The sequence below is a fragment of the Temnothorax nylanderi genome, unplaced genomic scaffold, assembly GCF_030848795.1.
Source record: "Temnothorax nylanderi isolate EJ_2023f unplaced genomic scaffold, tnyl_v1.0 TNYL_tig0002_pilon, whole genome shotgun sequence".
Lineage (NCBI taxonomy): Eukaryota > Metazoa > Arthropoda > Insecta > Hymenoptera > Formicidae > Temnothorax > Temnothorax nylanderi.
Window position 1 is genome coordinate 1,029,676 of NW_027249064.1, and position 22,418 is coordinate 1,052,093.

The following is a 22,418-nucleotide window of genomic DNA, read 5'->3' on the forward strand; positions in this document are numbered from 1 at the left end:
CTTTACATACATGTTTGTTGTCTGATATAAACATAGAATGTTAAATTTTATAATGGTCATTTATTATATAACATTTTTTCATTTTATTTAAAACTTTATACATATTTAATTACTATTTGTAGTAATTACAGTTTCCTGAATTTTTACTAAATGTATAAAATTGTCTTAAATAAATGCAATTCTGCTTTAACGAGAATCATTAAACACGAGTAACGATAAAAGATTGTGCAATTATTACAGAACAATTGTGTCAAATGTGAGATGAACGCGACAATAAAAGTATTAAATTTGGTACTCAGAGTTAGTTAATTAACCATAATTAACATTTAATAAATTATAAGCAAACTGCCTCGGTTGGTTTGAAGGAATCTTGCCAGGAATATTTATCTTGAACTAATAGCTCAAATCGTGAATCATGAACACATTAATAGAGAAATATGCAATGAGAATCACTATTCTTCGTAACTCGCATAATATGTAGAACCTGCGCTTCACATTGCGCTGATTTATTATGCCGGATAAATGAAAATGCGCAACGGAATTCTTATGCAATGACAAATAATGCGTTAGGTACGTTCCAATAAGTTTAGTAATACATAATGTAACATAACTTTATAATTAACATTAAAATTTTCATTATAAAAGATTTTCATCAGACTTGAATTTATTTTTAAATTATAATAATTTTGTATGTGTAACTTGTATGCGTGCATGTTTGCACTCAACCTTTATTGTTATATTTATTATTTCCATTACATTTTATTTTTACTGATGTTTTGTATTTCTAATTTCTTTTTTTGTATTACCTAAATAATTTATACTTATGTATAACCATTTAAAATTTGAATAATTATCAACGTCAACTAACCAGAAGAAGAGTAAAAGAGAATTTCCTTTGTTACAGGAATTGTGCAATCGACCTATTTTCGTCAGCGATGCGCCGGCTCAGTTCGACGTTATTCCTGGGAAGATGGGTGAGTATTGAGTGTTATTTATAAGAGTTAATTGTATTCTAGCTGACAGAGAACCTAAAAGAAAACGCAGAAGAGTAGAATGTGGAAGAATATATGTTCTAAAAACGTCACCGAAGTAAAACGTGCATAAATAAACTACGAAAGAAAGGCATCCGCGCATATGATAGAACATGGTCGTTCCGCTTTTGCCTTTCCTGCTTATCCCGACAGTACGGAATTCCCTCGATAGACATAATGATATGTTGTGTTCTTACACGAGTGTTTGAAAACCTTGGCTTCTACCTAACTCCTTTTCTTCTTGCGCGACCAAAGGTTACGCGAGTTCATTACCTCGAGTCTATAATCGAATATTAAACTTTCACAACCGTTTATTGCTTAAATCTCGACAAATTGTCACTTTATAATTTGTTATACTTATTGTTTACATAAGAAACCATTTAATAATACATCAATGACTAAGAAAAATGTTATTCGAAAAATTTGTAGTTTATGTTTAATATATTCGTGCACAAAGTGTCATAGATATTTTATTCCTTTAAAGATACGTACTTTTCCTGTAACTGAACAATATGTGTTACAAGAAATACTCTTCTTTGTTACTTTTAGATGTTGTAAGTGTAGTTTTTGTAATCAAAGGAGCAAGAATTGAATTTTAATTGTAGTGACATAAAAAACGTTGGCACTCTTTTATGTTGGCACTCCTTTGCGTATGAAATGTACGTGCGTAAATAGTTACAAGTCTTGCAGGTGATATCAATTAAGTAATTAAGAAAGTGGTTACATACTGTCGACGCTACTTTTTGAACGAGAGGATGTTACATTGTAATTATGATTTAACGTAGATAATATTCGCAATTAAATAAACCAGGATGACATCAACAGTTTAATTATAGTCAGAGCTTACGCTCGTAATCATCTTCCGACAAACATAACATTTGATATATGTATATGTATTCAAAGCTCGGTATATATTAATTAAATTAGAATTTGTGCATCTGCGCCGAGTACTTAACATGCAACTTACTCGAGAACTTATTCCGCTAATTACTAAGTCAGGAAGGTAGTAACACTTGTTAAATATTACATATTATATCAAATATTGGAATTATTTTCTCGCGATATATATAAACGCTGTGACAAGATTAGCAAATAAAATGGTAAATAATTTCGCTAATAATAACGTTGGTGATTGAGCAGATAAACTATCCCTCTTGAAATTCTCGATTTCTGCCTAGAACAGGAAGTCGAATAGAAGAGAGGAAGCCAAACCAGTTTTCAGGTCGTTACTAGTACAGGTTGACAGATAATAACCATGACACTTTTTTATTATACGCTATGATTAGTATAATTATTTCCACATTCTTGAGGAGGAAATTCTGTTTTTAATGTCTTTTTAAATAATAAACTTGTAAATTAATTCAACTGCTATTAAGATTCGTATTTATAGCCCGTTCTTGTTTCAAAACCGTCTTGAGTAAATGTCTTAAGATGCTAATACGGCTCTTGTGATTGATTTATAACATCTTGAATTTATGCTTAAGACAGTCTTAAATATAAGATCTGACTACAAATACCGGTCCGAGTGCATTACATTATAATTATGACTTATTTTTACTTTTAGTTATAATATTTAATCACAAAAATAAAAATATATATAAAATATAATTTATCGTGCAATTAATTAATTTTATTTATTTAATTATATGGTTATTATGTATGTTCTACTAAACTTCAGTTTTTTACTAATTTAGTTTCAAGTTTTATTGTGCATAGTGAAATATGCCTACCGCGCGCGCTTATTATACGTGGTAACAATAGTTTTGCGCTTCCTTCGGATTTTACTCTGCCTTCGAATGTTCACGACTACAACCGATTCAGGATATTAAAACGGAATACGACTTTACCTCGGACGCGAGCTAATGCACCATAGAACGTTCTGCGACGTAATCTCTTCCGCGATTCGGATATAATTCACGAGTGTTGCACCGAGCCGCCGGAAGTCGAGCGCCCTCGAGTAAGCCATGCGGGCGCATTCCTGAAGATATAACTGCGTTCGCTGTAGCGCGCGGGACGTGTCCCGTTAACATGTACGCAACAGCACGCACAGCCGAGCAAGATGACGACATGTAATAATTTGTACCGACCTACATAGCCGCACCGCAAAATTCGGCGATCTACCTTCGCGGTCCGGTGTGTCGACATGGTCTGTCCTTCGATCGATCCCGATAAACTTTGCTCGAAGTAAAGAGATATTTCGAGTATATACTTGAATGTAGTACTTGGAGTAAAGAATCATAAAAAGTTACATAATAAAATTATTATTTTAATGTCGAGAGAAAAATGGTATGTTCTAAATGAAATAAGTTGAACGATAAAAAAATAAAATAAGTAATTAAGATTAATTAAAATGATAATAAATGAAAACAAGAGAAAGTGATAATAAATTATCTCGGATTATTACTTAGAAGCGTAAAATTCAACTATTATTATTCACATTTTCTTTAATGTTCCCCCAAAGGCTAATCTTAACGTAACATGAGAGCCATTATCGAAAGTGGCCAATGTAAATCCGTGTTCGAGCAATTTGTTCTCGATTTTCCTTTTTTTCCTTCCGTCGAATGACAAAAAGCCGGTAAAAGCGAACGCTCGATCAGCGATTAGACCTTCGAAAACGAAAGTAAAGTGAGTGAATGCAGCAAGATAGAGCGTTGTGTCGCTCTTGGATCCTAGTTTTCTCACGACATTAAGACACGTTCGACAATCATTACCGAGCCGTTTCATTTTTCATTATCTTTAACAATCTTAAAAAAAAAAGAATTTATTTCTGTTAATCACGCAATTTGCTAAGTTTTTGAAGAATATTGAACATTGGAATTGAAATGGAATTTTAATTTATCGCATATTAGATGAATTTAGGGCGATAATATCAATGAGTACTTTAAAGTAAAATAATTAAAGTAAAGTAAAAAATGGTTATAACAGCAACAATGTACATATATATATATATATATATATATATATATATATAAATAATTTCTTAAACTTTTTGAATCTTTTCTAATTACCGTATGTAGTTCTCAGACTTTTGCGTAAATTATCTCATTTTCTTTACGAGATATTAAATCTTTGTTAAAATTATTGAACAAAAGTCAAATGAAGAAATGTAGCTGCAAGAAGTTTACTATAAAGATATATTTGGATAACTTTTTACTAAGAATTGTTTAAGACAAAATGTTTTAGCTCTTATTTTATTTTAGAACATTTAGATTTTACAAACAGGACATTATGTAAGATATCACCGTTTTATTGACAGGTGACAAGTGGTTGGTGTCATGTCTGGGAGTGTTGCACCTTAGCAAGGGTCTATTCTACAGGGTGGTACCAGCCGACCAGGGTTTCGGCAGCGGTGGGGAACCGTCGAGCTCGCCGACCGCAGAATACGCCGGGGTGTTTAGGTTTCGACTGTGGTGGTGTGGCGCGTGGGTGGAGGTTCTCGTCGACGACAGATTACCAGCGGTTCATGGAAGACTGGCTTTCGTGCAAAGTCGCCATAGCGATCAGTTCTGGCCGGCGTTGCTGGAGAAAGCGTACGCCAAGTAAGTTTTCTTCGATCGTTTTTTTTTTACGTCAGATCTTCACGGACAAATGAATCCGCGGGTAGATAAACCAGAAAGATCGCATCTACAAGAAATATAGCGCTTTGTTGACCCAGATAAAACTGAGGAGAGTTATTTATTGATGAGTTAAGCGATTATGTGGCTTTGACCTCAATTTTCCAACGTTGTTTTCCAGGTTAATGTAGAAATATTGTATCTTTATTGATGCCTGAATTTATATCTTATCCAACAAGAAATATATTTAAATTGTTTTTATTGGTGAAACTATTGCAAGCAGCAACGAATTCTTCAGATAAACTAAAATATAATTTATCTAAAGAGATCATAAATAAAATAAAGTGTTAAATTACAATATATTTGTAGAATGATTTTTTAATTATGACGCAGCTTGATAACAAACGAGGATGTAGATTTTTATTTATACATGAGGAATTTTCTATTTGTTTAATTTAACCAACAAGCAGTTTCATTCGTAATCTTCGATCTTCGCATAAGATCATAGAAGTAAAAAGACGAAATGTTGTGTTCTTAACAACGAAGATATAGTTTTCGAGCCAGTTTGAGATGAACGGCGAGCTGCCGTGGGCGGCGTAGGCGTTCACCAGGTGGCTGTTCAAGGTGAACTCGCGCGCGAAGATCGACCTGAGTGCGTTCGATCGATGAACCTCGATCACCATTGCTGTGGATGTAGTATGCGTGAGTGCGAGTGGTTGTCGATCGACTCTCAGATGTTATTCTAAATTTGGCCAAACCTTAAACGCGTTAGATGGAACTATATATAGAATTAAATGAACTAACAACAAGAAATATTTTTTCAAAGTAGCAAGATACCTTTACACTGCAATTACTGTTTCTGTAAAATTACTATTAAATGTAGAATTAAATAAATTATAGAAAATAATCTGCAAGAAGTGTAGCTCGGAAAAAATCAAATAAATAGTGATTGCAACTTTTACACGAGTCCGTATAGTTTCATTCAAAATAATCTAGTATTGAGAAACGGAATTTTGCCATGCATCAAACTTATAATTAATGCACAGTCTGTTGCGGCGCGAACGTACTGTTTATAGCTTTGCTCGTTATGTATTTTGGCAAGCGGAGCGAAGAGGGATGATGATGTTGAGCCAGTTTGGGCGACAGACAGAACTCTCATCCCGCGATCCGTTGAGATTCGTGGCGCGAGTAATCGAGGCGCGCGATCTCTCGTCATGAGATGGAAGATGAGTTTACGCGGACGAACGGACGACGATGACCGGTTCTGTCGGAGGTCCTTGCTCCTCTTCTTAATCTTCCTCTGATGACCGTACGTACCTCCTCCTCTCTACCATTTCCTTTCCCTCGTTATCCTCGTCTCGCACATCTCCTGTCTTTCTCTTCCTTTATTTTTTCTCTTCTTCTTCTTCTCGATTTCTTGCCCCATCGTGAGTGTAAACCCCCGCCTGGGCGTTGCTCTCGAAACTGTTTGCAAGGTGATGGCATCGAAAAGAAAGACGACCTCGTCCCTCGTCAGACAAAAGGGATTCGAGAAAGTAAACGACGATCGAGAAACGATTATTTAGCGATTCTTCGTAAAATAACGTAGAAAATTTTGTTTTGTGCATGTATTCTTTCGTCACATATCTTTACTTATCTATTATCTTCAGACAATAGAGGGGAAATTACCTATTTCGAAATAAGGAGTGATAGTTTTCCCATTGTGGGAATGAGTTTAAGAGTATTATGTAATTTACCCTGCAAAAATGATATTCTTGCGTTACGGATATTATTTTCTTGATCATTAAATTTTCTACCTAATAATTTTTAATTAAATTTTAAATAACTTTGATATAAAATATTTGTTATGATACTCGTTTGAAATTATAAGAAGCAGTATTGAGAATCAAAGTATGTAACAATCTGTATGGAGAATGAAAAATCTAAACAACATTCTTTCAAATTTTACATGTAATATATTTAAAAATTGTATTAGAAGTTTACATTTATTGCTACTAAATATTAAACAGCTTAAGAAGAAGTTGTTAAGAAGTTTTGAATGAGGCTAGGTAATTGCAGGATTTTCACACTGTTTAACTATATCTATTTAAATAATGATGAGTTTCATGAATATGTGCATCCGTCACGCTCGAGGAGGATCATGTACATAAGTGCTTAAAAAAAGACTTAGTTATTTTTCTTACAAGTATGCTAAGGATGCATCGTTTTTCTAAATAATATTAATACGCATAAACCTCGGTATCTGACAAAACACCACGTTGGCAAATAGTGATATGTTTCCCAGTTAACAACCGTGAACATATTCTGCTATAATTTCATCATCAAACGCACCACTTTTACGTCACAATACTGCATACACGTGCGTAATGAGAGATCGTGGCTGCGCTTGGCTCTCTTGGTGAAAGCAGAACAGGATGATGACGGGTTTCAAGCGGGAAAAATTGCGTATATCTTGTCAAGAGGTGTGCATTCAGTAATGCACGTTAACTGTAGTAAACCTTTTTTATTTAAAATTATTTTTATGGGCATGATAATATTAACGCGCGATGTGTTATTTCATATAAAAATAGAATCTAAAAGTTCACTATTATGTTATGTTTACAGTGTTACGTTTTTAATCAATAATAATAGTACAGTTTTTTCAATATATTACAAGATAATAATAAGAATTTTATAAATTTCTATGTTGTATTACTAGCACGTCCACGATGTGTAATTCAAGTTTGATTTTTTAATTACATATTAGATGAATTAAACAATTCGTCTAATATGTATCCAAACATAATACATGTTGGACCGACTATGAAACATCGACTACAGACATCGAGGTCGTAGCTTGTTAATAATTAATCGCACGTTGCAGATCTACGGCGACTTCCGGCCGTCAGTGTTAAAATATACAGCGCGGTTAATTGAGGCTGCAACTTCGATTTAAAACGCAATTTGAAGCCGCTAAAACGACTTTACTCGCGGAAATATAATTTTCTGCTGCAAGTGTCGATCGTAATTACGATTACGATAATGATTGCGCGATGATGGAAATATTATAAGTGACCCTTACACACATATGTAAGTGTTGTAATACTTATTCTTACACAAGTTATGCAGATGTAATAAGTTTAGCGCGTTAACGTATCATATTTCCGTGTGTGTCAGGAAATACCGCATCACGCATATGCCCGGTAGTTTTCACGGTAAAAAGTTGTACAACGTAATTTTAGTAAAACGTAATTACAGTATGGAATAATCGCGCGATGCATTGTGCAAGCGATTAAGTTGAATAATTCAATCATAATGTAATCTTATACTTTGTGTCATTTATGTGTTAAACATAGGAGAAAATTATATTAATGCCAAATGTATCCATTAGTAACATATAGCACTTTTTGATATATTCTCAAGCTGAATTGATTTTTTGCGTAATTATTCGTATATTAGAATGCTATATCGTCAGTCATATCGAGTGCGATGGTGTATGGCAGATTGTTAGTGCAATACAAATATGGATTGCTCGATTAATATCATATCATCGGACATCGAGGCCGGTTCGAATAGACGTATCATCGACACACTTTCGCACCAACGCCATATATTTCCCGATGGAATCGCGGCGATACGATGAATTAATCCTGCAATAGTGTCACGTCGTGTACGTGAGCCGGTAAAATATCTCAACGCGATGACACACATCCATGGGTATCGGTCGGAGAATCGCGAAGAATGAGAATCGCGAGGGAGAAAGAGAAAGAAGGCGGCTCGCGTTCGCCGACCTTTCCTCTTTCGCCGCGACCCTGCTGTAAATCTGGCCGATCCGGAACGATCGGCCAAGCTTTATTAAACCAGTAGCGGCATCGACAATCGGTTAGAAAGCTCCGTGCGCTCTTTCGCGTGCTAATATGCGCAAGAAGAATATGCACAACATGCTCCGTCGATTTCCATTAGAAAACATCGTTTGGCTCCCCTCGGATCTCGCTCGACCGAACAGACCCCTATCGTTGTTCGTATATTTCATTCGTTTTGTAGAAAGTGCGTTGCGTTGAAAAATATCGCAAATTGTGCGAACACGCCCGTAGAATGGAAAGTAATTGCGTATGGAAATTAAAATGTTGAGCAGTGAAGAAAGTATTTATATTTTCACAAATCATACAATATAAAATACAGTTGTAAATATATATATAAGTATATATATTTATTATGCAATTTATTTATATACTGTATATCCTATTTGTATTAATAAATTATTAATAATAAATTTTTATCAAGTTTGCCAGATTGTTTGATCTATAAAAAGTAAAAAATTAAAATATATGCATTTTTAAACTTCTAATTATATTAAAAGCATGTATAACTGCGTTTTATTATAGTCTTATTAAGTAGAACGCTATATCAGCAATTGAAGTAATCCTGATTTAATACATAAAATTTGTACTTTGTTTAAAAATGTTAACAGTTATTAAATTTCGTCGAGAATGAACTTATGTAAATTCAGAGTTTATCTTTCGTCTTGTATAAACTCACTCTCTCGTGAAGCTATCTTTTGAGAAATATTTTTACGTAAGAAGAAGTAATTTATATACACTTCTCGCAGTATTAATATGCTTGCAAATGCGATACACGTAGCAGCGGATCCGCGTAACAGTTTTCAACACATATTTCCATTATTTTAATTCTGATCGAAGACACTCGACCCGAAAAGAAATCATGCAGCGTCGAGGTACTTCGTCGGCCCGATCGTTATGTTGAACGTGCTGCGTGACTCGCGTGCACGCAGCACGCACACGTCTGGCGCGAGAGTGTGCCTGGTGGAGGGTACACACAGGGCCCCGATACTTTCACTCGGCAAGTAGTCGGTATCGCTGGTTGCCAGCAATGGATCGGAGGTCAGTGCACCGGTGACCACAGTCCACGCTCGTATCCGCGAGCGCAAAACGGCCGCGAAAGCATGCCGATAATCCCTTGAAGGTGGATGCTCGCCGGTGCGGACAGTTACAAGTCGATCTTGCCCGTTCGGCTCTCGGTATCATTAAAGATCTCGCTGTTCGTATGTTCGTAAAATCATGCGAGTGCACGCTAGATTCACTAAGCGGTCGAGTTACTTCTCGATCCGCCGCTTTCTATACACGCGAGAGAAAGATATGCCGAGCTTACGTAAGAGAAAATAGAACGAGATCTGACAGGCCGAATCGCGTGACGTGCGCACGTATTAAAAGTTGTTGATCGAGAAACGAAATGCGAGTAAAAAGTGCTGTCGATGTCGCAAGACGTGCTATAGAACTTATTATTATTCGCGATATTCATCGGGGCGGAAATATGATTATGACCGGTTGGGTGAATATTTCGCTGTTATTTTTAATAAGTAGATGCCGTGAGTTTCTGATTGCCTGTTTATCATTTATGCATATATGTTTTTAACGTTTCGCTAAATTTTTAATTATAATCTTTAATTAAATGAATACTTGACTCTTTTTTACAACATGACTCTTTTCATAGAATACCATAGGTCTTCTTATTACAATACCTATTTTTTACTTTTTGATTTTTATTATACTTTACTTTTCGACACCGAAGAAATAGGATGTATGTACGTTCGATTCGAATTTATATTGCAATAAAAAACTAGTACGATTAATGCGTGTATTGCAGTTTTTATTTTTTATTTTGATTTTTTGATTTCCGGCATTTATGTATTTTCTTAATTTATCACACTGATGACAGACCGAAACGTATGTCAAGTATTAATTTAATTAAAGATTACGAACATCCTGTTGTGGCTCTGTGCCCTCTCTTTTTTATTTAAAAAATATAACTAACTAACATGTTGAATAAATATAATAAATAAAGCCTAGTGGAGATTATCCTCTATACTCTCTCTGCCATACTGTTTTATGAACGAAAGGAGAATAATTTTGTGATTATACGTCATCTAAGTCACGCAATGATCTCAAGAATGCTACTGTGAGTAGGATGTAACGAGTACGTAGTAATAGCGGAAGGCGATTGACAACGATGATGTAGATGATTGGTAATAAGAGCGAGGCAACGTGACAATGACGTTGCATATACGCGTGCGACTGCATCGCTCCGTTAGACAAACGCGGAACGGAAGTGCATCAACAGGCAAACGTGCTGCTAACCGTTGAGTCACAAAGTGACAAAGCCACCGCGGTTGCTCTTTCGGTCGAAAGTGCGGTGACCTTTTTACTCGAACTCTTGTATGGCTTCTTCGTGTTTGTTTCCGACATTTATCAAAGATGAAGTTTATTATTAATTTATTTTATCATTATTTGTTGAATGTATTTAATAAAAAATTTTATTAATAATATGTTGCATACAATATTTAAATATTATATAGAAAGATTATGTAACAGTTTTATATCTTCATTATGCATCATCTTCCAATTTCTTTCTTTCAAAAAATTGTTTCCTCTAAATCACAATGGATAACAAATTTCGCGTATTGGTTTATGGTCTTACAAGAAAAAGCGAGATAAAAGGGAAGTACCTAAGAAGAAGCGCGAGTTGTGACTGCAACACCGATCCATTTGCACGCTCGGAATCTTTTTCCCTGGGTGTTACGCACGTTTTCCTTGAGAAAATACCCAGGTAACACCCGCGATCGTGCGTGTGAATGGTTACGGTTTCCAGATTGACTCGAACACACGCGCAAACCGCACGCGCGATAACAAAGAAAAGGCGTTTGAAACGAAGCGAGAGCTGCGCAAGCTCCGTTATCTACGGAATGTTAATTCCTGCAGGAACGGCACATGCAAGGAAGATAATATCGTTTACACATACATATACATATATATATATACTCCCTTGATCTTACTCCGAGTTCCGACAGGTTCACCGAGCATCTTCGTGACCCTCTTCTTCTACTTCTCTCTCTCTCTCTCCACCTTTCCTTTACTTGCGCGTCGCATAGGTCAGGAACGGTCCCGCCATAAAATACCAATTATATTTTCCGTCGGATTCAATATTGAAAGCTTCGTTATCATCGAGATTGTTGCGATACCAGCGGCTATGGAACGTTAATAAAATTACGTTTCCTCTTTGGGTTCCACGTGGAAGATTATCCCGGGCTTTGGTTTCAATATGTTTGTATATCAGTATTTATTTCTAGAGAGATTTTTTTAACGAAATTTCTCGGCTATTTACCACAAAGGAAAAAAATATATAGTTCCAATTTTATAATCATATGTGCGAAATTAAAAAATTTAGCTAACAAAATGTATTATTAAATTTTATTTCAAGTTTACCATAAATATCGAAAATAATGGCCAAGTGATTTTAATAAAAGTTTTCTTTATGTTTGATTGTGTGTACAAGTTATTACTATTCTCGGACACAGATGCCATTAATTATAAAATACTGTCATATACTTATAAGACATTAAATTATATTAACTTGAACAGAAATGCTTATAATAGTGGCATGAAAATATTAAGAATTTCCTTATATGTAATAACAAACATTCAATTTTGCCGTATGTAGACATCGATTCTTCGCTGATTGATTCGATGAAAGCGGTTCTTGCGTAGTTTATAATGGCGTATAGTATATAATATAATGTCAGCGCTGAGAGGTCGTAAGGGGAAAAGAATCCGAACCATCCGCTTTCCCTCATCCGGCCTAAGTACCCAGCGATTAAGAAAGTCCATACCACTACACGCGCGCATGGTACCAATACAATAGTGTGAGAAATCACCGATCGATCTTTGCCGTCACGATAAATCGTGGCTGATGAGCGATGGCAATTTTATTATGATTAACGCACTCATTCGTTTATTAACTCATTCGTCACTTCGAGATTCATAATTATTTTTTTCTACGTATTTATTTGTATGCTCAGTCATTTATTACTCCACCTATGTCGTAGGTGGTCTAAGTAGCATGCGTGAAGATACAGAATCAAGTCTGAAATTTTGATAACGGATTGTTGCCATTAAATATTATGTTGCGTTATTTATTGACATTTTATTATGACATTTTTATTTATATATAGAGTTTATTAAGTAATATTTATATATATATATTTAACTATATTTACGCAAATTTTTACTCAAAGTGTTTGATGCTTCTTGGACTCTTAACATTACATTTTTATTGATTATTATTGGAAGGATAATATGTCCTAATTGTTAAGTAAAAAAAATATTATCTCATGCGTATATAAATATAAAATAATATAAATGTCGTTATTTTCAGACTTCATGGTTCTTACGAGGCACTCAAATATGGTACATTGCTGGATGGTTTGTCTGATCTTACGGGTGGTATTACCGAAAGCATCGCGATTCGTCAGGACCCCACAGCTTGTGGACGAGCGTTGTCGAAACTTCTGGACATGACGTCTCTTATTACTTGTACAGTAAATAATAATCAACAGCAACAGGTACAGAATATTTCAAAGCGTTAGAGCTGAAATTCTTCAGAACACTTTGCTCACTTGCGTGTTTTCTACCTTAGATACGTGCCAGTACAGAAAAGCTTGCTAATGGCATACAAATGGGAATCAATTATAGATTGTATGCGATTGAGAGGGTCAGTATATCAGTCGCATTCGACATTTTTACACGTATATGTATAAATCATAAGAACAACGAGAGTAATAATAAAAGATATTTGAAAGAATGATATGATCTGGGTGTTATAGGTGGAAACTTTTGGAGGGGAAGCAGTGCAATTAGTAAAATTAAGGAATCCTCTTGGGCCCGGCGGGGAATATGTCGGTGCCTGGGCGAGAGGTGGGCTCGAGTGGGATGAAGTGCCAGCAATGGAAAGGGAACGGCTAGCTGTAAGAAATATGGCTGAAGGAGAATTTTGGTAAGTACACAAAAGAGGACAACGAAAAGAATAATTTCTAATGAATCGCAACAACAACTGACATAACATCAGAAAATTTATTAAACTAGCCAGAATGAAAAAAAAAATTTTGTGTTATTCATTCACTGAATAATTTAAGTTACAAATATATTGGATTAGATGTTGTTGAATAGTCTCCGCAATGAATATGTAAGTTAGACTTCCAAACTTCGCTGAAGTTATGTAATGCCCCAACTATGTATTGTTACTGTTTGCAGGATATCATACTCAGATTTCGTTAAGACGTTTACTCATCTGGAAGTTGTGCATCTGGATGCTGAAACTTCGAGAGATGAACCGTCGTTACACAGTAAGCACACTTGGCAAATGAAGTTATACCAAGGCAGCTGGAGGAGAGGCGTCACTGCAGGAGGATGTCGAAATAACCAAGGTTCGATTACGTCACTCACAAGTTTGCATATTATCGCTAGTACTAATGTTACGTTATTATAACTAACATTATTAATTGTAGTCATCAAAAAGCGACAGTAAACAGTTGATTCGAACTATTTTATATTATTTAATCCAACCAAGTTATATAAATAATTAACTAACGACTGTATTTTTTTTCTCGGTACAGAAACTTTTCATATAAATCCACAGTTACATCTGATTCTAAGTGAGATGGAAGAAGTAATCGTTTCATTGAACCAGCATTCAATCATGGAGCCGAAGGTAAAGAAGCCTTTCCAGAATATCGCGCGTCCAACGTGTCTCTTATCAAAATTGGCTTATCGAACTTTCGCTCTGTCCTAAGGTGATCGGCTTCACGGCGTACACGCTGCCGAAGAACAGTACCGAATCGATAAACAAACAGTTTTTCAAGAAGAACAAGTCCTTAGTTAATTCCCAGTACACGAATAGTCGGCAGGTGAGCCACAGGTGTCAGCTCGAGCAGGGTGGTTACCTGCTGGTACCTACGACCTTCGAGCCGACTCAAGAAACGAGTTTCACATTACGGGTCTACAGCAGTAAGCCTCTAAAGCTCAAGTAGGTATATTGCATTTACCGATGTCATATACGCTCGCACGAGGCGGCATAAAGGATCGTATGGCCGCCTCGGTGCATTTAATGTGCAGCATACATTAACTCATGTGAGGATATGTCGTATACCCGCCTTCAACTATAGTTTTAAAATCCTCACTCGACCATATTTCAAAGGATGCATCAAGTAATTGCCTCTTCCGAGCGCACACACTCTTTTGTTAAGGAAACGCAATACGTCGAAAGTTGTTTTTCGACGAAATGATTTGCTACCTTTGTATCTTTGTTGATCCATCTTTTGTTCTTTTTTGCGCGTGTTTGTAATATATTATTTTATTATTAAAAGTGCTTTGTCTGGAATTTAAAATACGTAAAATTTTACGGTTTCGGATTATTACACATTAAGATATTGTGCTCTAGAATGAAAGAGGGAGTGGATAAGAAAACCGTTTTCTACATGTATACCACCATTTGTTTCAGATTGTTAGATACCCCGCCGTCGTTAATGAAATCAGCAATTGTTAAAGCACCTCCTCTCGAAGGAAAAGGCTTTTCTCAATACGAAGCCGTGTTTCTGCAGCTCGCCGACGAGCACAGAACCGTAAACGCCTTCGAGTTGCAGGAGCTTTTAGAAGCCTGTTTACCGAATGGTACGACGTGCTTCTCCATCGTAAAATATACAGAAAATCTTGCTAAAAGTTAAATGCACTAAAATATTATGTAATGTTGATCTAAATAAATGTTTTTTCTTTAATTTCTAGATTACATCAAAAGCTGTGCCTGCATGGAAGTCTGCCGACAAGTAGTGCTCACTATGGACGTATCCTTTCAATAAAAATCATTTTCTAATATTTTTTCGACCGCTATAAATTTGTGGTCTGTCTATAGGCTTTTATTTGATAACTGTTTGCATAGCTTTATGTGTAAATAATTTATTTAATTAACAATACACATCGATATTTAATTAGAATTTTAAATAAAATCGTTCGTTTTATTTTCTTTATTTGGATAATGGGGTATATGATAAAATAATTTAATAAAATCGTTTTTCTTTCGTAGAATAATGGAATAAATGATAAAATACTTTCCTTACATTTCTTGCGTCTCTAAACAGAGTTCTGGGAGTGGCCGGTTGAAGTTCAATGACTTCAAAGATCTTATGTGCAGTTTAAAGTACTGGCAAGCCGCTTTTAAGAATCACACGAAGGAAAAGACGGGTATACTTAAGGCGGAAAGACTGCGAGATGCTCTGCTGGAAGTTGGTACGTAAAAAGAAAATGTAATATAGTGCTCAAACATTTTATCTCATCATCGAGTAATCATAACTTCTATCTTAGGTTTCCAATTGAATACGGACGTATTATCCATTTTAATTCTTCGATACATGAGGAAAGACGGTACTCTTCGATTCGGCGACTTTGTCTCGGCGATCCTACATTTGAGCGATGCATTTGGTGCGTTTATTCTGAGATTCTCGATTATCTTGTATAATCTGATTTATATGCTCTTAAATATTTTGTATTAATTGAGTGTTTCACATTTACTTAGGTATATTCGAGAGCAAGGACCCTTTGCAAAATGGGACGATAAAATTAAGCTTGTCAGAGGTACGTAAAAATTATATCAAGATATTTGCTTTTACTTTTACGTACCGTAAGTCATTAAAAATTCTATTAAATCGCGGATTTTTTTTACAGTGGCTGAGATCGTCTCTGATGTGTTGAAATGTCAGTCAACGTAAATCATGTACCTTGTGAATCTTCTGTAAATAACATTTTCTCCATTTCGATATTAGATGTAAGTTTTAGCCATATTAACGATTAGTGCTCATCTATTTACACGTTGTAAAATAATATCATTGTCTTTTACATTATCACTGATGATCATTCCCTCATGTAATTATTACATGTTACGATTAAGAAGCTATGTATGATACATCGTTTGTATAAGAATATCGCACTGGATAATAAAGTTAAGTTTATTTTGCATAGTTCTTGCATACCTTTCATTAGATTTTGGTGTAACTTGCCGGTATAATAAGCCATGTATAGTATCTTTTTCGAATAAGTATAAGTATATAAATAACATGATTTTTAAATCACGCACTGAAAAAAAACTTTTCTGCATTTTAGTAAATATTAGTTTGCATACAACTGCAATTCCATTAAAATAAAGAAAATTTTCCTTTTTATTAGTATATGTGTTCACTGAGAAAAAAAATTTTTCTTTATTTTAGTAAATGGAGTCGCAGTTGTATGCAGACTAATATTTACTAAAATGCAGAAAAATTTTTTTTCAGTGCGTTAAATGTTAAAAGTAAGTGCCAAGTTACCCAAGGTAGAAAATTATTAAATTATCAAAAGCAGATGTTTTACATTAAATATACGTTATTAAATAAAGACTAATGTATGTATCGGAGAGGGAGAAATATAGCAAGGTTACAATAGAAACATTTATTTATAGAATTCGTTCGAGAGATACAACGAAACTTTTGATATCCTAGAATTTATCACCTACTCCCAACGGCGGAGTGAGGCATAATTCGCGCAAACTGATTAATTTCTTGTCCGAGTCGTCGACTCGATTCTCACACAGTGTTCTGATCGAGGGTTTCATCCTGCGCGAATTATATAATAAGTGCACACGAGACACAGATAGGTGGACGGCGATATATAAAAATTACCAGAGGAATAAACTGTCGCAAAAGTGATCCCGTCTACAATTTCGACCGATTATTCCAGGCAATTTCAAATGTCCCGTCTTTAGACTTTAGATGATGCTTTGATCAAGGAAACTGCCGAGTGCGTTTTAACGATAGATTGCAGCCCGGCATATAATGCGTCGAAAAACACGTACGTCCGTCATCAACTATGTCCTCATCGACACCTGCGAGCAACATATTCGGACTGTACGCGACTCTCGATTTAATATTCTCATGGACTCCGTAACTCCGAGCTTTATCGTGAGAAATTTGTGCAAAACTAGAATGGCTTTTGCTGTATAAAATATGAGTAATTTTAACATTTCACTTTGATATGTGTAAGTTTGAGTTTTGACACTGGAAAGTCCGGAGATAGATAATTCGTTTATCGGCAATTTTGACTATTTATAGAATTAAGTTTAAGAGTTTTTGGTAACTTCATAATTTTCAGATAATTGTTGAAAAACTAATGTTAGTATGTTGATATCTTAAGTTATTATATTCATTGATTATACATACATCATATATGTTTTAAATTACGTTTTTGAAGTAACAAAGCAATTATAAGAAATCTTTAAATGTAAAAAATAGCTTTTACGTATTAACTCGGAAATCCAATTATGGGATTATATGTACATAGTTCAGAAATAAAAATTAAACAACGAAACATTTCATAATGATGATACCATTTAATTTTTTCCGTGTATAAAAATATAAATCTTTTAAAACATTATAATTATCAACTGGAATCAGGTTTTGGACTTAAGCTATAATAAATTTAAAAAATGTCTACAAATGTACGTAGGAGAGATTTCAGAATTTTGTTAATTATTAGCGTCATGTATGTTGCTCGTAGGAACGACGATTCTTTCCTTCTTACAGACTTCCGCTTTGTAGAGCACGTGTGTTTTCGTCGGTGCAATGAGGGGAAGGAAGACGTTCAAAGGTATACAGCCGGGATTCACAGTTTCACACACATATTACGATCGTTTCCAAGAGAGGAAGACATCGAAGTTTAGAAACAATCTCGTGCATCGACGTTTTATCTTCACGCAAATACTGGATGGCGCATCACTTATCGTTTAGATATTTACATGATCGTGAAGATATTTGCAGCAAAATAGTAGAGATCTTAAAGTAATGACCAGCTTGTTAACGATTCGCTAGAATTTTATCAAGTAGAAAAGTCTGTTTGTGTATTATGGGTAATGAATGGCGACGAACAGATTATTCTGCAATTAAATGTTATAACTTGTAATTTGTAATTTTAAATAAAGTCGTTATATATGGCTAAAGAAGCCAGAGAAGTATCGTATTAGAAAAGAATTATTTTAAAATAAATTTTTTGTTATTGTTAATGTTTAATTTTTTTAAATATAAAAGATAACCATAGTTTATGTTAAATATTTGATATTTTCATGATTAATTATTGACAATACATAATTTCAGATTACTTCTTAATATAACGCGCGAATATACCTTCCTTTAAATAAAACATAATCGATATCCGCTGCCCGTCGCCTTTGTGAAACAGGTATCGAGGTAGGTTTATTTTGAGCCTTCGCAAATGTCGACGTTTAATTGAGCTTTTACACGAGGTTCGAAGAACTCTCGTGAGCGTACGAGTCGTAGTGAACGAGATAATCGAATTTTCGCCTTGAATCCGCGTTCTCGGCATAACTGGTGATCTTCCGGCCATGCCCATCTGCGCGGAACGGTCGTGCTGGGATAAGATTAATTCGCATGTCGTCGGGGCAGTGCGTACAGTCGATCGATCAGACTTCCGTGACCCTTTGCACGGAGTTAATATCCAGAGCACAATTGCCGATCGTGTCCGGCGAGTCTGGTAGATCCTCGAGCGGCGTAATTCCAGCTGTCCTCAGGTCGTCCCTCACACGTTCTACCTGATGCAATATTATTAATATTAATGCCATCGTAATAACATTAATGTCATCGTAGAAAATATTAATATTGCGTTATAAAATTATTATGCTATTTATGAGCTTAGGAAAATGTTTTAATAATATTCTTTTGTCCCATTTTTTCTATGATAGATTACTATATGCTTATATGGATTGCATATAAGCTTGTGAATTGTGAACAAAATAATAATAATGATCATCGCGTAATGAAAATTTGTTATCATCACTTTTCATCGTCTGTTAAATATTTAAGGACGGTGATTTATCAATGTGATTGAGGGAAGCTATATAGATGCGCACTGCAGTTAACTAACATAGCGAGACTAGCAATATGTATTGCTACGATAGAAATATGGTGGCATTAAGACCCGGAGCGCCGTAAGGTTTATGTACGTACAACCGCACTTTGGGACCTTAATCGACTCTAACCTGTTTGAGGACTCGCAGTAAATTCAAGCCGGCGACTTTCTTTAGGTCAAGCACGTTCCACTTGCCACTCCGGAGAAGTTCGGCGAATAGTTCGGGATACTTCGAAACATCTTCGAGACCACGAGGAGTTCTACGAAGAGAGGAAGAGGTTCCGCACGTAATTAGAAACGCGATTTTTATTTTCTATTTATTATTATTTGTATTTTTTTGCGAAGAAAATTATACGAAATGATTTACTGAAAATTAATCTGCGAAAATAAAGGATCAGCTCTTCTGCGATAGTTGCTGTTGTAGAGTTTGTGATAATTGAATTCCAGCTTAAGTTATTACTGAAGCAATATCGCGCATGCAAATTACATGAGGATCAAGGCATAGTTCTCTACACATATTTTCAAAGATATTATTAATTAATTCCACATTCGACCTTATCTCGTCTCTAACGTACTTGTTGATGCCGTCGAAATCTCCGCCGACTCCGATATGGTCCACGCCAATCAGGTTTCTAATGTAATATATGTGCTCGGCCACGTCCGAGACGCTGGCTTGAGGTCCGCATTTCACGAAATAATTGTAAAACGTGACCATCACCAGTCCGCCGTTATCAGCCTGGAAACAAGCACGTGAGAATGGAGCGCGTAATTCTATAGTTGTGCGATTTGAACGTGCCTCGCACCGTCGCGCCGGGAATTTCAAGCCAGCTCAATGAGAGGTGTAACACGTAATTTTCCGCTTGCGCATGGGAGAGAGAACTGTACCCTAGCCCGTGCCTTTGCTTCGAAAACGAAACGTACAACCCCCGGGGCGACAGAGGGATCGATAGAATCGACGAGCGCCGGAAGGGAGACCTCGTTATCGCGGTACCGCATTCACCGTCGACTCGGTGCCGTTAATTTTCGACCTTGATAATTCGCCTCTTAACGAGCTCAAGTGAACCGAGCGCTCCTTAATGGAGCACAAAACTCGACAATAGAAAGGAATCGCCGCCGGTAAATGTTTCGAGCCACTATTGGAACTCTGGCCGCCGCGCCGCCCCAGGATAATTATCTGCTCGCTGAAAGAAGATCTGTGAAGGCAGATAGAGAAAAAGAAAAGGATTTTTATCTTCGGCACATCGTGTTGCTCTTTCGTATCGCCAATTGTCTATTTTCGCACTTACACAACGCGAATTTTGTCGCAAGAAAGTCGTTTAACTCGCACTGGTTATTCTTATATAATTATCCTGATTGTAATTATTGCAGGAAATGTTTTGTACAAAAAAAAACGTCGTAAAAGAATTTTTATATAATTTTGTTTGTGTGTAAACTCTTGAAAATTATATTGTGATTAAAATAAATGTTTCTTTTTTTATCTTCAAGCAATTAACGAAAAATATTTAACAATGTTAGATGTATTTTACAGACTATAGAAATTTCTGTATACTTACCAGTTGCTTAAGAATATCGTCGGGCACATTTCTGGAGGAATTACAAATAGCGAACGCAGAAGAGTGTGAAAAAATGAGTGGCGCTTTACTGATTCTTAGAGCATCCCTCATAGTTGCCCTCGCAGTGTGGCTGAGGTCTATCAGCATTCCGAGTCTATTCATTTCTTTAACTACCATCTCACCGAATGTCGTCAGACCTCCGCCTGAAAGATACATTGATGTTATTTCTGCTTTTATGAATCTATATTAAAAAGATTGCGATGTAAATCTTTTAAGTTTGTCAAACAATATTAATACATAACAGTTAGTGTACCGCATCTATTATTTAATTTAATAAATCTTTAGTCATAATTTTTTATTTAATTAGTGAAATATTACGATAAATTCTATGTCAAAGAGAAATAGAGATATATGTTATATAATATACGTTTCAATACCATATGGTATTAAATAACATGTTAAATTCTATTATATTGTATTAAATTAATTCAATATAATAGAATTTAACGCGTTTAATACAATATTGATATATATATATCATTTAGAAAAAATATCAGGAAAAAATATGAACAGAGATATTTTATTTATTTTAAATGTTTACTCTAGTTTAATTTCTTAACTGCGGATCCATGAATCTGTATGAGATCAAGTTCGCAAGTTTCAGCTCTGCTCATTCTGAAGAAGATGTTTATTCCAAACTTGCATCTAATTTACCATCTTCATCGTCGTCCTCCACCGACGAACTTTTCGCCCACGGAGTGTTGCAGGTGTGTGTCAGTGTAAGGTACCGTACACCTAGCTGGTAAAGTGTTCTTAAAACGGCTAAACTACTTCCTAGACTATGCCCACCCTCCACTCCAATCAGGGAAGCAATTCTGCCCCTCCCGTGAGCCTCCAAAATCTCTAGAAGTCAGAAATATGCAGTTGAATAAAGCTGTCGCTTTGTCGATCGCGGCACATTTTATTTTCGAGCATTCTACGTTTTGCATTACGGCGAGCTGTACTTACCTCTCGACGATGCAGCGAACTGCATGTGCTGGGAGTATTTTTCTATGAGCCTCTTAATCAGGTCCACCTGTTCCAGAGTCAGCTGGACCGCGTTAAGATACTGAGATTCGCATGGCACGTAAGCGGCCCAAAACTAGAAAAAAAATAATCGTTGTATATAATTGTTGGAAAGAATTGTATAGGTAGTTGAGAGCGACCATATTTTTTTCGTATATTTAAAGAGAAACGGCGAAATAATCCCGAAAAAATACGGGAGATAAAGCATAGAAAAATATTTTATTTTCTTAAGAAAATATGTTTTTAATTAAAATATACGTTTCAATTTACATTTATATATTAAAAAAATCATGGATTGATTAAAATGAAGAAAATCTCTCCCTTTATGATAATATATTTTACAATGTATATTAGGTATATATATATATATATATATATATATATATATATGATGTTAGAAATGTGCAAAAGAATGTAATTTCTACCCGCAGTTATGCAATTTCT

At 35.4% G+C, this 22,418-nt stretch overlaps 2 protein-coding genes across 2 annotated transcripts in view; one reads left to right on the forward strand and one right to left on the reverse strand.

Moving 5' to 3' along the window:
- Calpc (calpain C) overlaps positions 1 to 16,424 on the forward strand; it is a 30,620-nt gene extending 14,196 nt beyond the window's left edge. The window contains exons 3-16 of the mRNA XM_071698899.1: positions 905 to 974; positions 4,288 to 4,570; positions 12,794 to 12,980; positions 13,055 to 13,129; positions 13,242 to 13,411; positions 13,669 to 13,841; positions 14,031 to 14,125; positions 14,208 to 14,440; positions 14,915 to 15,084; positions 15,196 to 15,254; positions 15,549 to 15,696; positions 15,772 to 15,888; positions 15,983 to 16,041; positions 16,132 to 16,424. Of these exons, the coding sequence (XP_071555000.1) occupies positions 905 to 974; positions 4,288 to 4,570; positions 12,794 to 12,980; positions 13,055 to 13,129; positions 13,242 to 13,411; positions 13,669 to 13,841; positions 14,031 to 14,125; positions 14,208 to 14,440; positions 14,915 to 15,084; positions 15,196 to 15,254; positions 15,549 to 15,696; positions 15,772 to 15,888; positions 15,983 to 16,041; positions 16,132 to 16,158 (1,866 nt within the window). The 3' untranslated portion in view covers positions 16,159 to 16,424. The remainder of the gene's footprint in view (positions 1 to 904; positions 975 to 4,287; positions 4,571 to 12,793; positions 12,981 to 13,054; positions 13,130 to 13,241; positions 13,412 to 13,668; positions 13,842 to 14,030; positions 14,126 to 14,207; positions 14,441 to 14,914; positions 15,085 to 15,195; positions 15,255 to 15,548; positions 15,697 to 15,771; positions 15,889 to 15,982; positions 16,042 to 16,131) is intronic.
- Positions 16,425 to 16,872: 448 nt separating this feature from the next.
- The window catches only part of LOC139768581 (dipeptidase 1), a 99,361-nt gene continuing 93,815 nt past the window's right edge, over positions 16,873 to 22,418 (reverse strand). Inside the window, exons 3-8 of the mRNA XM_071698911.1 lie at positions 21,918 to 22,050; positions 21,624 to 21,812; positions 20,910 to 21,112; positions 19,932 to 20,092; positions 19,487 to 19,616; positions 16,873 to 19,039 (exon numbers count right to left, since the gene is read on the reverse strand). Coding sequence (XP_071555012.1) covers positions 18,911 to 19,039; positions 19,487 to 19,616; positions 19,932 to 20,092; positions 20,910 to 21,112; positions 21,624 to 21,812; positions 21,918 to 22,050 — 945 coding nt within the window. The 3' untranslated portion in view covers positions 16,873 to 18,910. The remainder of the gene's footprint in view (positions 19,040 to 19,486; positions 19,617 to 19,931; positions 20,093 to 20,909; positions 21,113 to 21,623; positions 21,813 to 21,917; positions 22,051 to 22,418) is intronic.